Below are 15,307 nucleotides of genomic sequence, written 5' to 3'. Positions count from 1 at the left end.
TCTATGGTAGGAAAAGAAGACGAGGCAGACCCTGCCTAAGATGGAGCGATGGCGTGGGCCAGGACGCCAGACAGCTTTTAGGGATATCGAATTGGTGGACCTCGGCGCAAAACCGGGATGTCTGGAGTTCCTTATTAAGGCAGGCCTAGACCGGATACCGGTTGTTGCGCCGTTGATGATGATGATGATGAGCGGTCTCATTTTCTCCCCCTGGCTGGCACACAATCGCTTTATTAATTCCTCGCGTAAGCGGTTATATGAGCTGTCTGTCACGCATTCTGTAATTATGTCGCAGACTTCCGTGACAGATCGCGGTGGCAGTATCGCTATGACTTGCAAACATTGCTAATGTGAGTATCTTATGTTTTACCCCACAAAGCTTGCCCCCACGATTTTAAACCGAATCTCAGGATTGTGGGGATTGTAGTCAGGAAAAGTTGGTATCCAGTTTACCGCGCTCGGAGTCATACTATTGTCTGCAGACGTGTTTTCCTTTTTTAAATTCGGGGTCACCATTTTGGGAATTGCCAGGTTAGGTTCATTTCAGAAGTTGAATGAAAACTGTTTTTATTAAGGTTTTGTTTTGTTTTTTTTTTGTTGGGGAGGTGGAAATCTTCAAAAAGACACTGGTCTGGACACACCAGCGTGTGGGATTTTTACCCACTAGAACGACCCCCAACTCCCTCCCTGCCCCGCGGAACCACCATAAGGTATTACACCACGGGGCGGAGTCAGCTCACTCTAGCTTTTTCACCTTTCTTCTATACGCAGCGCACGTGACCGCGTGTTTCTCCTCTCCTCTGCTTTTCGCAGTTTATTTTGGATAGATGCGATCATGCAGTTGACCGCATCCCAATTCTCTTGACGTGCTAGCATTTTCGGCACCAGATTTTCTGGTACCAGCACCTCCCCTAGAGTCTCCTCTAGATTCCTCCTTTCTTCCACAAATCTCGGGCAGTGGAAGAATACATGCTCTGGGTCCTCTGGGACTCCATCACAATTTGGACAGTCGGGTGAGGTCTCCAATTTAAACCTGTGAAGGTATTGGAGATATCCTCCATGTCCCGTGAGAAACTGTCGTCTCTCCAACCACTCCTTGATGGCAGGAATGAGCCTGTGAGTCCACCGACCCTTTCCCGAGCGTTCCCACCGCCATCTATTTATGGATCTCTCCCTCTCAGTCTTCTTCGTTCGCGATGCTGAAGAGGTTGGCTTCGCATTGTATATGTTCGCCATCTCATCTGCCAAGATGTCAATCGGGATCATTCCAGAGATGACGAATACTGCATCATCTGAGACAGTCCTGAAGGCAGAGCATACCCTCAGGGCTGTCCTCCTGTAGACTGAACTCAGTTTGGTAGCGTTCCCTGACATCCACAACGCCTCCCTCCAAACTGGGGTTGCATAGAGCATGATCGAGGTCACCACCCTGGCTATAAGCAACCTAGAGGTATGCCGTGGCCCTCCAATGTTCGGCATCATCCTTGCCAGGGCCATACTTGCAGTGGATGATATGTCGCAAACATACCGTACATGTTGCTTATAGCTAAGCTTCCTGTCTATCACCACTCCCAAGTATTTGATGGTCGGCTTGGAAGTGATGATATAATTCCCGATTCTAATACAGGCGGAATTTCTCTTCCGGCGCTTAGTGATGAGGACCGCTTCCGTTTTTTCCTCCGCAAGTGTCAGACCAGAGCTCTTTAGCCAACTTTTAACAGCACCGATTGCCTCACTTGAGTATAACTCAGCATCTTCGAGATGCTTAGCGACAACAACCAGCGCTATGTCGTCAGCGTAACCCACCACTGTGGCTTCCCCCGGAAGAGGAAGATTAAATACATCGTTGTACATGATGTTCCACAGTAGTGGGCCCAATACGGAGCCCTGCGGGACACCCGCGGAAACAACGTACTCCTGGGGTCCGTCATCGGTGTCATACCAGAGCCTCTTTTCAGTTAAATAACTATCGACGATAGCAGTGAGATAGGCGGGAATACCAACCTTCGCTAAAGATTTCCGTATTTGATTCCAATTGGCCGAATTGAATGCATTTCTCACATCCAGGGTTACTACCAGGCAATATTTGCTGGTACTACCCTTTCCGTGAATTGCATCTTCGGCCAAGCCAGTAACCAATTTGATGGCATCAATGGTTGATCTGGCTTTTCGGAACCCATACTGCCGATTTGAAAGGCTGCCTTGACTCTCAACAACCGGGAGTAATCTATTATAGATTACCCGCTCTAACATTTTCCCCACCGTGTCCAAAAGACATATGGGTCGGTATGACGATGGTTCACCTGGAGGTTTACCAGGCATAGGCAGAAGTACCAACTTCTGTCGCTTCCATGCCGCTGGAAATATTCCCTCGGGCATGCACGCTTCGAACAATTCAGCGAACATGTTCGGCCTGGATTTCACGGCAAGCTTAAGGGCCTTATTCGGTACTCGCTTTGTTGTCTCCTATTTTACCGCAGATCTCCAGCAGCTCATCTCTGGTGACTGGCGGGATTGCCATCACATTCAGAGGTGGTAGGAATGTATCGGTGCTCTCCTCTTGCTGGGGGAATAACCCCTGGATGATTTTCAGCAAGAGGGTGGGACACGTGATCTGCCGAGATGAACGGCCTCTGAATCGTCCCATCACGATTCCATAAGCTCTCCCCCACGGGTTTACGTCCACTTCTGAGCAGAGCTCCTTAAAGCATTTTCTCTTGCTTCGCTGGATGGCGAGCTTGAGGGTTTTGCGGGCTGCCTTGTAGGCGCATTCTTTCTGCCCTTGATCGACTCTACCTACCGCCCTCTGAGCCGTTCTTCTGGCTCGGTGGCAGGCTGATCGAAGACCGGTCAGTTCATCATTCCACCAGTAGTTTGGTCTTCTACGGGGGAATGAGCACCTCCTTGACATGGACGCGTCACATACTTTGGCGATGCATTGGGCCAGATGGACGGCTCTTTCCATAGAGGCGCCTGCTTTATCAGGTTGATCTAACCACACCTCTATGAAGGTCTGCTCATCGAAAGATTTTGCAGACCAGTCTGAAATCTTTTTCGGTTTCGGGCATGATAGCTCTTTGCCCTGAGGCTCGACACATGTCTCAAAGAAGATTGCCTGGTGATCGCTGTGGGTGTAGCGTTCGCTGACGCACCAGGACATACCACGCACCAGCGAAGGGCTGACAAAGGTCAGGTCTACAACCGAGCCTGACCCCCCTTTCTGGAAGGTGTTTACAGCACCTTCGTTAGCCAAAACTATGTCCATTTGCGCGAAAGCTTCTATTAAACTGCGCCCCCTGGCATTTGATTCTCTGCTACCCCACTCTAGGGCCGAAGCATTGAAATCACCAGCAATCACCTTTGGACTATCAAGCATTTGCTCGAATTCAGACAGTGTCAAACTTGGCGGGGCGTAGCAGCTGTATACATATACACCACTTATTTTCGCCCACACGAAGCCACTGCCTGCTTGACTTGCAGTACATTGTATGGCCTGTCGACCGCAAGCCCATATCGCCGCTCCACCAGTCGAATCTTTGACCCATATGCCACCGTGACGGTGTCTATACGGTTCGCTTATGATGGCGATTTCCATCTCAGATTCGAACGTGGCCTGCTCAAGTAAATCCTGAGCGACCCTGCAATGATTGAGGTTTATTTGGATAAACCTCATTTTCTCATTGCAGTGAGCGCCTTCCTAAATTCCGGATATTTACCACTTCCGGCAATATGCCGGTTATCCTGTCCCTCTTTTACTTCGCACAATAGGCATTTGGGGTCCCTATTGCACTCTCTGGCAATATGGCCTTTCTCCTCACACCTTCTGCATCGATCGGATCGATCAATGCTGCTGCTGCATGCCTTCGCGAAGTGCCCAAACATAAGGCATTTAAAGCACCTCTTCAGTGAAATTTGTTCCCTTAAACGGCAGACAACCCATCCAATTCGAACCCTTCCGGTAGCCAACAACATCTGTGTCTGTCTGTCTGTCCGTCACACGCATTTTTCTCGAAGATAGTTATAGCGATTGACACCAAATTTGGTAGAAAGGTGGGAACTGCGAGCGCTCACGCATACACTGAGTTACATTCTTTTACGTCGAATTTAAGGGGGGGATCCCCATACATGCAAAGGGAGGGTGTAAATTTTTTTTCATCAAATATAGTCATGTGGGGTATCAAATTAATGGTCTCGATTAGTACTTTTCGAAGCCAGTCATAGTTTTGACATTTGTTGAAAAGGTGGGGGGTGCGGGGGGTTGAAAGTGGTCTTTTTTTTAACGAACCCATTCTCAGAAACTACCAAACCGAAAAATCTGAAAAAAATCAGGGGGCTGTCACTATATGGTGCCTAGGCTCCGAAATACCCTCCATATCGATACCTGTTCAAATAAAGTTAATAATAGTGTATTACTATAATTTTTAGTAATTGACAGGAAAACCCCCCTTAAGTTCACCCTAGAATCACAAAATTTTGCAACAATATAGGCTACAGTATAGAGCATGATCCTGCCAAATTTGGTGAAAATCGCACTATTACTAACAAAGTAATGCTAAGTCAAAGCTGTCAAAGCTATGAATGTCAATATCACTTGAAAGTGGCTATTTTCACATAATATATGCATATTTTACGTACTACATGCTAAGGGGACAAATTCACACCCAAATTTCTTTATAAAAGAAATAAACAAAACCTTTCATACCTGAAGCACCAAGCTTCCGGTTTCCAGACTTGTTTTATAATTATTTAAATCCGATATTGATCCTGCTTCTCATTGTATTGGTCACAAAGTGAGAACTGTGAGTAGACTGTCCTTTCTACCGAGTGACAGCTCTACTAAACCTCTCGAGCGATTAGTTAACTTCTAGGGAGTAGATCACTTCGGTGGAAAGGAAAGGTAATTAAAAGTTCTAATTCCAGACAAATGTCTGGGAGGAATTACCACCGCCTCAGTACAATCGTATAGATCAAAATGTAGGACACGATACTGGGAAGTTTAGTGGAAATCCGATTATCATTAACGTAGTAGTGATAGGTCAAAGTCGTCTCTTTTAATTGAATTTCCTACTCTCTAAGATGTAGAATGATCATAAATGCATCTACAACTGTGAGCTATGATGTGCAAGCGGTGGACCTCCGGTTTTCGACTAAGCCTAAAAAATTTAAGTGACAAAATCTGATTTTTCTATCTTTTTTTCTCATATTTATTGAGTGTGTTAAGCGAAAATATAATTTCGTGTGTCATTTTTTCTACTTCTGTGTATGATTTAGTTTCTACTGCTTTTTCTTCCATTGTATCATGCAAATCGTCTGCCAGTAAATGTATCTTTTTAGCTCTAAAAATCTATCATTCGCTTTATTTAGTTGCATTTCGATTTTTCTTTCTTTTGATTTTGAGATTTTGAATTTGAAATTTTCAAAAGGCTTTAATATTATTTTTGATCTATTGTTTTAGTTGAATTTCTTAAAAATTTCACGTAAATAAATTAAAGGTGTGTCATGTAATCACATTTAGTGTAAAAGAGCTCAATTTCGGTATTAAAACATTGAAAATATGGGTCCTAGTTTTTTCGTAGATATCCTATTGACGTTAACAATGACGTCTTGATTTAAAAGTCAACTAATTTTATATTTTCATCTAAATTACCAAATTTAAAACTATATTTTGATATTTTTTTCTATTAATTTTAAAAAATCGTATAGAACAATCTTATCTCAATTCGAATGTATATAAAAGTAACAAACATAAAAATATACATTTGCAAAATAATTGATTTTTGTGCGTGCACAAACACACATGTTTCGGTTTTAGATTGCTCTAAAGTGTGCTAGTTAGTTGAGGAGATAAAACCTCAATTATCATTTAAAAAATCTGAACTAAGAATGCCGTCCTTGTAGAAGTCTTCCAGTACGTCTAAGAAGCGTTGCTCAGCGTTTTCGTTACCGAGAGCAATATCCACGGAACCAATGCAAAGTAGTAGGGCCAAGAGCTGGGATTTTCTGCAAAAAAAGGGAACCTCCCTAGGATTCAATATATTCAAGGGCTGAAATTAGAGCTAGTTACCTGTAGTCTGCTTCGAGCTTATGCCTACTGTAGCCCAGGTCATTTTCTAAGTCAACCGAGATTTTTGCGAGGTTTTCACTTAGACATTCGTAGTAAAAGTCCAAAAGTTTCGTCATATTTGCACGTCGAACGCTCGAAGGAAGGGACGAAATCAAAAGGAGGGCTATGTCGTTTGTTGGTCTAGAAAGGATTAAAATAATTTTTTTTTTTTGGGTGACAATAGAAAGGATGTCGTTTCTTACCTGCTATAGGTGACCATCTGCCAATCCAGTATTATGCAATTATCCACAGCAGAGCTGTCACCCCCATCTTTGAGCAGTAGATTGTTGCACCAGAAATCCGTGTGCGTTATCAGACCCATTGGCTCGATTGGTTGTAGTAAATTCTCAATAATATTCCGCGTTTTATTCCGGATATCATTCAAAGCGCTAATCTCATTATCTCGTCCCTCGCGCTTTTGCAAGAAACGTGTTAACTGTGGCAGACCCTGTTCAACCAGTTGTTGGTAGCTATCCGATGCTTTGGAGATTTGAAAAAGAAACTGCAAAGCAATCTTCGTTAAAACTAACTCGACTAGCGCTTGGTTCCAAAAATCTTACCGGATATTTCTCATTCAAATCAATCTTGTCCTTAAGTTTCATTGCTAACGATAATGCATGGACCACCGATATGGATCGTATAGCGGATCTAGCTTCATCCAAATTGAGTCCTTGGGTGAAATGAGCAGATTTGTAGCCACGCGGTCGCATATCCTCCAATACAAGAATGCTTTCAGGAGGTTCCGGACTTGCATGCGGGTTATCCAAATGAGAGGTGAGCGTATACGTGGTGTGATAGCACTTTGGCACAGCGATAAACATTGATTCGGCGGACGGGATGAGATTGCGCTTTTCGAAGTCGATAAGATCGGGGAGGATCTAAAAATGAGGGAATACCTTCAGAGTAGGACGTGTCATAAAAATTTTTCGGAAGGACACGACAGAAGGATCTGTCTAGGATATTTCCACACACTTTATTTCTGTGAAGGTTTTGACAGTTCTGTCTGTAGTAGATCCGACCGTGACTTGCCGGAGAAATTTTTTTTCTTCAGTCGGCATTCAATCTAGCAAAGTTAATGTTGCCGAGCTGTTGGCAACTTGGATGCTACAATTGAGTTTCGAATCGCCGTCATTGAGTTGATATGCTTTGACAATTTCGCTATTGGGGTACTATGTTTGAACAAACGCGTGTGCAGACCTAGGAACTCAATTGCAGTGATTCGAAATTTAGTTGTAACCTAAAAGTTGGCAACAAGTCGGCAACATGAAAAAAAAGTTGGCAACAAGTCGGCAACATGAAAATCGCTAGACTGGCCTTTGTAAAACACATAGCACTTACCTGCGTATAAAATTTAATCTCACGCAAATCAAATTGCGCTTCTGTTACAAAATAACGACTAAACGGATCGTGCGGTAACAATTTAATGAACAAATCTAAATGTTGATCCTCATTTTTGAATTCATAATCGATTTTCACAGCAAGCACCTCACTTAAATTGTTAACACCATTTGAGCTTCCATTCGAGACGTGATAGTCCTGAAATGAGATGGACAAAAACAATATATTCCAACTTGAAGGATTTAGCTACGCACGAGCATCCTAGAAAACGGGAAAGAAAGCAGATTAACACTAATGGAATTCAATTTATCACGGAATTTCGTTATCGTTTAAGCGCGCACAAAGCAGGGATAGTTCTACGTCATCGGCTCACATTGACGGTTAACGTACCCCCATGGGATCGAAATTTTGCCCCATTTAACAGAAGGTTTGATGCACGTTCATGGAAAATAATGCTATATTCCGCCTGACGAGACTCTTTCTTCTTGTTGTTTCCACTTGAAGACAATCTTAACCTTTCAAACCTTCATCTTCTACGTCAATCCGTCGGCTTCTAGCCGAAGTTTCCTTGTAGACATTAACCTTTCAGCACTTCACCTTTAACTCGGGCATCGTTCACATTTAACCTTTCTCAACAGCCCAACCATTTGTTCCACTTCTGCTTTGTCAGTCATCCCCTGCTTTACTCACTCGGATTACAAAAATATCCAGAATGAAACCATTCTCTCGACACTTTTCTCGCCAGGAGAACGCATTCACCTCCAAGACGTTCAGGACCTTCAACCACTTACCTCCATATGTGTGTGACGATTGGCAATGCAACATGCCAGCCATGTCTATTTGCAGTTGTTTATTAAAAATGTACAACGAGCCACCTTATTGTCAATTCACTTTCCTGACAGAAAAAGGATACTCTTTAAAGGCACCATTGGGGGATATATTTACCTTGACTAGAAACTCTCCGTTCTGTTTATGGTAGTCACGTAGGAAGTCTTGAATCCATTCAGAATTAATGAGCCAATTTTCACTACTCGTTGATTCCTCTTCAGTATCCGACATTGTGCTGTTGATGACGGTCTGCAGCAGTTAAGTTTGAAAGCGCGACAAGTTCTCTTCTGTTGGTCTCGAAGAATGGAACTCTGCGAATATCTGCGATACGGAAACGTTGGGAAAATCAAGCCCCAACAGATTTCTTTAAAAAAGAACACATAGAAATCCCCCCTTTCACTGAACTCTACTGAGAATTCCAATCAGAACCACTCCTTGCCTCGAAGGCACTTCAAATTCTCACTTCAACTGATAAAACTCAGAACCGTGTAACCCACTCCCTCAAATCGGACGCTCCCCCTTTGTTTGTATAGAAAAAAATATTCAAAACATTTACGGCTATTCTAAATACCTATCGAACCGTAAAAATTCCGATTGGTCAAAGGACACGGGTGACTGGGCAATTGCTGTATCGTGGAAGAATTCTGTCGGTTTTACTCTTTTTTTTACGAGTACACACGCACGTCTAGTCTTCCATAGAACTAGGGTGAAAAGCAGACAAAAATGTGAGATATAACATGATTTATATCAAATCAACCCCCTCGGATTCTAGTCGGAAAATGATGTGGGACCTAACACAGCCTAGGTCCGGTCCAGGCGTGATAACAGCAATTAGGACAACTAATAAACCATGGTAATCAAGCAAACCCCCAGTCTAGACACCAGGATATACTTGTCACCCCCGTCCATTCGTCCGACGACTCCCTCATTTCCTATTCAAATTTTCCAGAATGAATAGGGAATGAGAAAGTCTCAAATTGTAGACCAGTTTTTTTTTCGTCTTCACAAATTCCATTAAATCGATGAGATTTTCCGAAATCCCCTTGAGGACTTGATTATGTCGACAGGACCACAAAAGGACGAAGCAATTCATTTTCACAAAACGGACGAAAAACAAAAAAACAAAAGATCTGCAAACTTTACCACACTAAAGTTTCCTAGACACGAAAATTCCGTTTATACACTAGAGCCCGAAGCGAGAGTACAAATAGCCTCGATTTGACAGTTTGGACTTGTATATCGGAAATTTGGAAGGGAACTGATATATACGGCATTGAAATTGCTTCCAGTTTGTTATCTACACAGTCTCGCTCTTTTTTCGAAGAGGAGAGCTCGTGGAGTCATATAATACACACCTTTTGGAATATGGAGGGGTAGCTTTACTCCTGCGTTACACTCACGTGACCAGAAGCAGAGGCTTTCAACTCAGGGGACGTTAGGAACCAGGGAAAAAAATCGAGCCCTGTTTCCTGTTTAGATCGTCTCAGAAGCCGCCTGAAGCTCTTTCAAAGTAGGCTCTTATTGGTCACTAAGTTTCACTTCCTGAAACCTTAGGCAAAAGAGGTCCTTGAGTCCTTGAAATAAATTCGGGCATGGAGTATTTCCGAAGGTACATCTCCCAGAAGGCAGGTCCATTTTGATATGAAAAGGAGCCTCCTATCTCGACAACCCCACACTTCGACTGGGTCCAAATGCAGCAGAATATGTCCTCAGATCCTTATAATCACACCTCGAATTTAAGTTCTACCAAACATGGAAATAACATCTTTCATTTTTCCATAGAATACCATATCAACTTCTGAAAAATCGGACCATCTCCGGAGTCACGTTCACAGTCACTGCTCCAACCAATCCCCAACTTCCAGATATCATCTAACATCCGAAAACCACGAAGCTTACTATATTCTCCTTAGATAACTCCACGGTTGAATAACGACAACAAAACCGCGTTAGCAACGATATGGCATGCAGTGCAATCAACCGAGCAGGAGCTTAATTTCAGCCTAACCGCCTCGCCCATTTTTCGAAGAGTCCATACCCAAATCTGGTGCAAATGCAAGTTTTTACCCCTTCAAATATGCTCAGAATTCCACTTCATCCCAATAGGTGATATCATTCGTATATAGTGGAGCAGATGTCATTTGCCATTCCACTATTGTGGTATCACACTTTTCGGTATAGACTCCGCGGATTTCCCCAGCTAACAATTGTGCATTGATGGAATGGCTGAGAATTCCTATGCACTATGTGCAGTACATTTTGCATGGTCGTCGGGTTGTGTATATGTGATCCACGGACGCAATGATTTAATGTCAAGTACAAGCTGAAGAGTCATGTTTAACAAATATCACGCGACAATAGCGGGTTGGGCTGCCTAATGGGGACAACTTCTTTACAACTGTGGCGGAGAATGATTGCGCACTGGTTAGTGGAGTGCACCCTGGACAAATTTCAATATTCATGAAGGGTAGGGAGCGGATGTTGGTGATGAGATGATGCATAAAAAGCGCATGTAACGAATCTGATTGAAAAAGATAATTTGAGGGATGGGTGGGTTCAACACTAATGCGAGTAATGAGCGGAGATTGCTTAGATGGGTATGCGCTTTCGGTAGTGTTCATGCTTTGATGCTGCTTGATGTGGGAGTTGGTTTCATCTTTTTATTGAACTTGGAGAACTGACGTGGAGATTCCGTAGCAACGATTGGGAAGCCTAATGCCGTATGTGACCTTCATACTTGTCACCATATTAAAACTTCGATTTCCCTGAAAAACCAACCAACCAATTGACACTACAGTTTTGAGATTTAATTCAATACAATGAATAAAACATCCCCCTGGCGAGTGAGATCGCTCTCTTTTACAAAAAAAATTAGAGGCAATCACTGATCCTAAAAACCCCTTCATCTTCTTAAACCTATCGTATATTTTAATTTCCGGGGGTTTTAGCGGGAAACCAGGCGCATAGCTCCGTCAACTTGGCGGCCCTTCTTCCTGGCTGCGTTTTCTTTGGGGAAGAAAGGCTTTAGCCAGACCAAAGAGACCCTCTTGAGCGTACCTACAACATAGAGGCTGAAATTATATGAGCCTTGCTCGAACACCCCGTAGAAGCCTTCGTAAGGTGGCTGTAGCAGTCTCAGAAAGAAGTCCGCCCTAATTAGGACGTGCTTGCAGGAGTCGAGATTCCTGGGCAACTCGGTCACGTTTTTCGCGTGGTTAGCAAGTGATGGCAACAATCCGGTGTACAGGGTCTCTGGGAGTCCTGTGAGGAGTGGCCAGATCTCCCATCAGGCGCGACCCCAGCTGGCGGATTGGGGCATACCTATTGATGTCTAAATATGTGTTCATGCACTTTTCTTTTCTGACTGTGCATGGGCTAGTGTTTGCTCATCTCTGGTGCGCGGACCAAAATGGCTATGGGAAGGATACCCAGAACATAAAACCACCATGGAAGACGAGAGAAGGAGTAAACTTACGGTGCAGGGGCTCGGAACCCCAGTACCCAGCTTTTGGGAGTGAGCAAGCGGGCTCCCGGCCGTCGATATCCCTCGACCGCAGTGCCTCGGTGGTGGACAACTTGGCCGCCTTGACATATAATGTTACAAGTGATTTGGATCTGGAGAAGGAAGTGTTCAAGCGAAGTACGACCTTACCGAGAACACCAGTAGCAAGAACAACTAAGGATGAACTGAAGACGGATCGTTGAACGACAAAAACCGTGACAACATCCACCACATATGTTCAAGATGCGCGACAGCAGGAGGTGCTCCAGGAACAAGAAAAGAATCCTTTCAAAAGAAGCTCATGAACTTTGAGATCTCCACCAATGCCAAAGACGATGAAGGATAAAGCACAGGCAAGATCAATAACCGCCAAAAGTGAAGCAGCGTATAAAAGGAGTAACCCTGTCGGGGCTTATAGGGAGCGCAGTCCCGATCCGGAGGAATTACCCTTTATCCAGTTTGGGGCAAAAATAGTTGAGCTGTCCGAGTTCATCAAGGACAAGCACAACGTGCACCAAGCCATAAAGAATATGGTGAGGGCTATTAGAGTCCTCTATAATAGATCGCAGATGGAGGAAAAGAATACCAAGGATACGCCGAACCCCGCTGTGCCAACAGTGTCACAAGCGACCCAAGTGACGCCTAACCGTACTACCACTGAATCAGGACGAAATAAACGAGTACGTGAAAAAGAGGGGGATCCTTTAAATAATCAGCAGGCGCCTAAGAGAAAAAAGGGCGGACAGGAAACTCTAAAAACTAGCACTAATAGCTCTGAAGGATGAAAGCATACAGCGAATGTAGAAAAGTCGACCAGCGTTGTGAAGCCCAAGACGAATGGGAACAATGGATGGACTAAGGTTACGAGCAAAAAAACGAAAGGAAAAGCAAAAGTGCGAACCCGTCCAGATGCGATTGTTATCTCCAGTAAGGGCAATCTGTCCTACCCGGAGATACTCAGAGAGGTCAAAGCGGATCCCAACCTAATAGATCTGAGCGGAAATGTGAATCGAATCCGAAGAACCCAGAAAGGGGATCTCATGTTCGAGCTAAAAAGATCCAGCGTGGGCGGGTGAAGGACTCGCTTGGGGAGAATGCCGCAGTGCGTGCCCAAAAACATGAGATCTACATACAATGTAAGGATCTCGATGAAATAACATCAAAAGCAGAAATTTGCACTGCTCTGAAGGAGCAATTCAAGTTGCAAGAACTAGCCGAAGAGTCTGTTGTGAGTTTACGAAAAGCCTATGGCGGTACTCAAACAACCACAATACGAGGTGGTATGTCCTGGTGCGTCAGCGAACGCTACACCCACAGCGATCACCAGGCAATCTTCTTTGAGACATGTGTCGAGCCTCAGGGCAAAGAACTATCATGCCCGAAACCGAAAAAGATTTCTGGCTGGTCTGCAAAATCTTTGGATGAGCAGACCTTCATAGAGGTGTGGTTAGATCAACCTGATAAAGCAGGCGCCTGCACGGAAAAAGCCGTCCATCTGGCTCAATGCATCGCCAAAGCATGTGACGCGTCCATGTCAAGGAGGTGCTCGTTCCCCCGTAGAAGACCAAACTACTGGTGGAATGATGAACTGACCGGTCTTCGATCAGCCTGCCACCGAGCCAGAAAAACGGCTCAGAGGGCGGTAGCTAGAGTCGATCAAGGGCAGAAAGAATGCGCCTACAAGGCAGCCCGCAAAACCCTCAAGCTCGCCATCCAGCGAAGCAAGAGAAAATGCTTTAAGGAGCTCTGCTCAGAAACGGACGTAAACCCGTGGGGAAGTGCTTATAGAATAGTGATGGGACGATTCAAAGGCCGTTCATCTCCGCAGATCACGCACCCTCTTGCTGAAAATCATCCAGGGGTTATTCCCCCAGCAAGAGGAGAGCACCGATACATTCCTACCACCTCTGAATGTGACGGCAATCCCGCCAGTCACCAAAGACGAGCTGCTGGAGATCTGCGGTAGAATAGGAGACAATAAAGCGCGGGCCTGGACGGAGTACCAAATAAGGCCCTTAAGCTTGTCGTGAAATCCAGACCTGACATGTTCGCTGAGTTGTTCGAAGCGTGCATGTCTGGGGGAATCTTTCCAGCGGCAGCGACAGAAGTTGGTACTTCTGCCTAAGCCTGGTAAACCTCCAGGGGAAACATCGTCATACCGACCCATATGTCTTTTGGACACGGTGGGGAAAATGTTAGAGCGGGTAATCTATAATAGATTACTCCCGGTAGTTGAGAGCCAAGGCGGCCTTTCAGATCGGCAGTATGGGTTCCGTAAAGCCAGATCAACCATTGATGCCATCAAATTGGTTACTGGCTTGACCGAAGATGCAATCCACGGAAAGGGTAGTACCAGCAAATATTGCGTGGTAGTAACCCTGGATGTGAAAAATGCATTCAATTCGGCCAATTGGACTCTAATACGGAAATCTTTAGCGAAGGTCGGTATTTCCGCCTATCTCGATGCTATCGTCGATAGCTATTTAATTGAAAGAAGGCTCTGGTATGACACCGATGACGTACCCCAGGAGTACGTTGTTTCCGCGGGTGTCCCGCAGGGCTCCACTGCTGTGGAACGTCATGTACAACGATGTTCTTAATCTTCCCCTTCCGGAGGAAGCCACAGTGGTGGGTTACGCTGACGACATAGCACTGGTTGTTGTCGCAAAGCATCTCGAAGATGCTGAGTTATACTCAAGTGAGGCAATCAGTACTGTCAAAGGCTCTGGTCTGACGCTTGCGGAGGAAAAAACAGAAGTGGTCCTGATCACGAAGCGCCGGATGAGAAATTACGCCTGTGTTAGAATCGGGAATCATATCATCACTTCCAAGCCGACCATCAAATACTTGGGGGTGGTGATAGACAGGAAGCTCAGCTATAAGCAACACGTACAGTATATTTGTGATAAATCATCCACTGCTAGTATGGCTCTGGCGAGGATGATGCCGAACGTGAGAGGGCCACGGCATACTTCTAGGTTGTTTATAGCCAGGATGGTGACCTCAATCATGCTCTATGCGACCCCAGTTTGGAGTGAGGCGTTGCGGATGTCAGTTAATACTAGCAAACTGAATGCTGTCTACACGAGGACCGCCCTGAGGGTATGCTCTGCCTTCAGGACTGTCTCAGATGATGCAGCATTCGTCATCTCTGGAATGATGCTGATTGACATTTTGGCAGATGAGATGGCGAATATATACCATGCGAAGCCAATCTCTCCCTTATTGCAGACGAAGAACACTGAGAGGGAGAGATCCATAAATAGATGGCAAGAGCGGTGGGAATGCTCGGGAAAGGGTCGGTGGACTCACAGGCTCATTCCTGCCATTAAGGAGTGGTTGGAGAGACGACACGGTGAGATTAATTATAATCTCACCCAGTTTCTCAAGGGGCACGTAGGATATCTCCAATACCTTCACAGGTTTAAATTGGAGACCTCACCCGATTGTCCAAATTGCAATGGAGTCCCAAAGGACCCAGAGCATGTATTCTTCCACTTTCAGAGATTTGTGGAAGAAAGGAGGAATCTAGAGGA

General features: G+C 44.8%; 2 protein-coding genes across 5 annotated transcripts in view; one reads left to right on the top strand and one right to left on the bottom strand.

The window, feature by feature from the left end:
- LOC119650624 (E3 ubiquitin-protein ligase RNF19B-like) overlaps positions 1-15,307 on the top strand; it is a 227,993-nt gene that overhangs the window by 189,381 nt on the left and 23,305 nt on the right. The window lies entirely within an intron of this gene.
- On the bottom strand, positions 5,181-9,545 carry LOC119650625. 3 transcript variants are annotated; one of them, XM_038053516.1, is made up of 7 exons: positions 9,413-9,545; positions 8,387-8,590; positions 7,442-7,639; positions 6,664-6,981; positions 6,307-6,605; positions 6,065-6,244; positions 5,181-6,000 (listed from the first exon to the last, which is right to left on the bottom strand). In XM_038053516.1, exons 2-7 carry the CDS (start codon positions 8,498-8,500, stop codon positions 5,853-5,855), a joined length of 1,257 nt encoding a protein of 418 aa, XP_037909444.1. In that variant the 5' UTR covers positions 8,501-8,590; positions 9,413-9,545; the 3' UTR covers positions 5,181-5,852. The 3 variants fall into 3 exon arrangements, with proteins under 3 accessions (XP_037909444.1, XP_037909446.1, XP_037909445.1); XM_038053518.1 differs by lacking the exons at positions 8,387-8,590; positions 9,413-9,545 and adding an exon at positions 8,233-8,253; XM_038053517.1 differs by lacking the exons at positions 8,387-8,590; positions 9,413-9,545 and adding an exon at positions 7,832-8,114.

The sequence above is a fragment of the Hermetia illucens genome, chromosome 3, assembly GCF_905115235.1.
Source record: "Hermetia illucens chromosome 3, iHerIll2.2.curated.20191125, whole genome shotgun sequence".
NCBI classification, from domain to species: Eukaryota; Metazoa; Arthropoda; class Insecta; order Diptera; family Stratiomyidae; genus Hermetia; species Hermetia illucens.
This window is presented reverse-complemented; position numbering and strand designations above follow the sequence as displayed.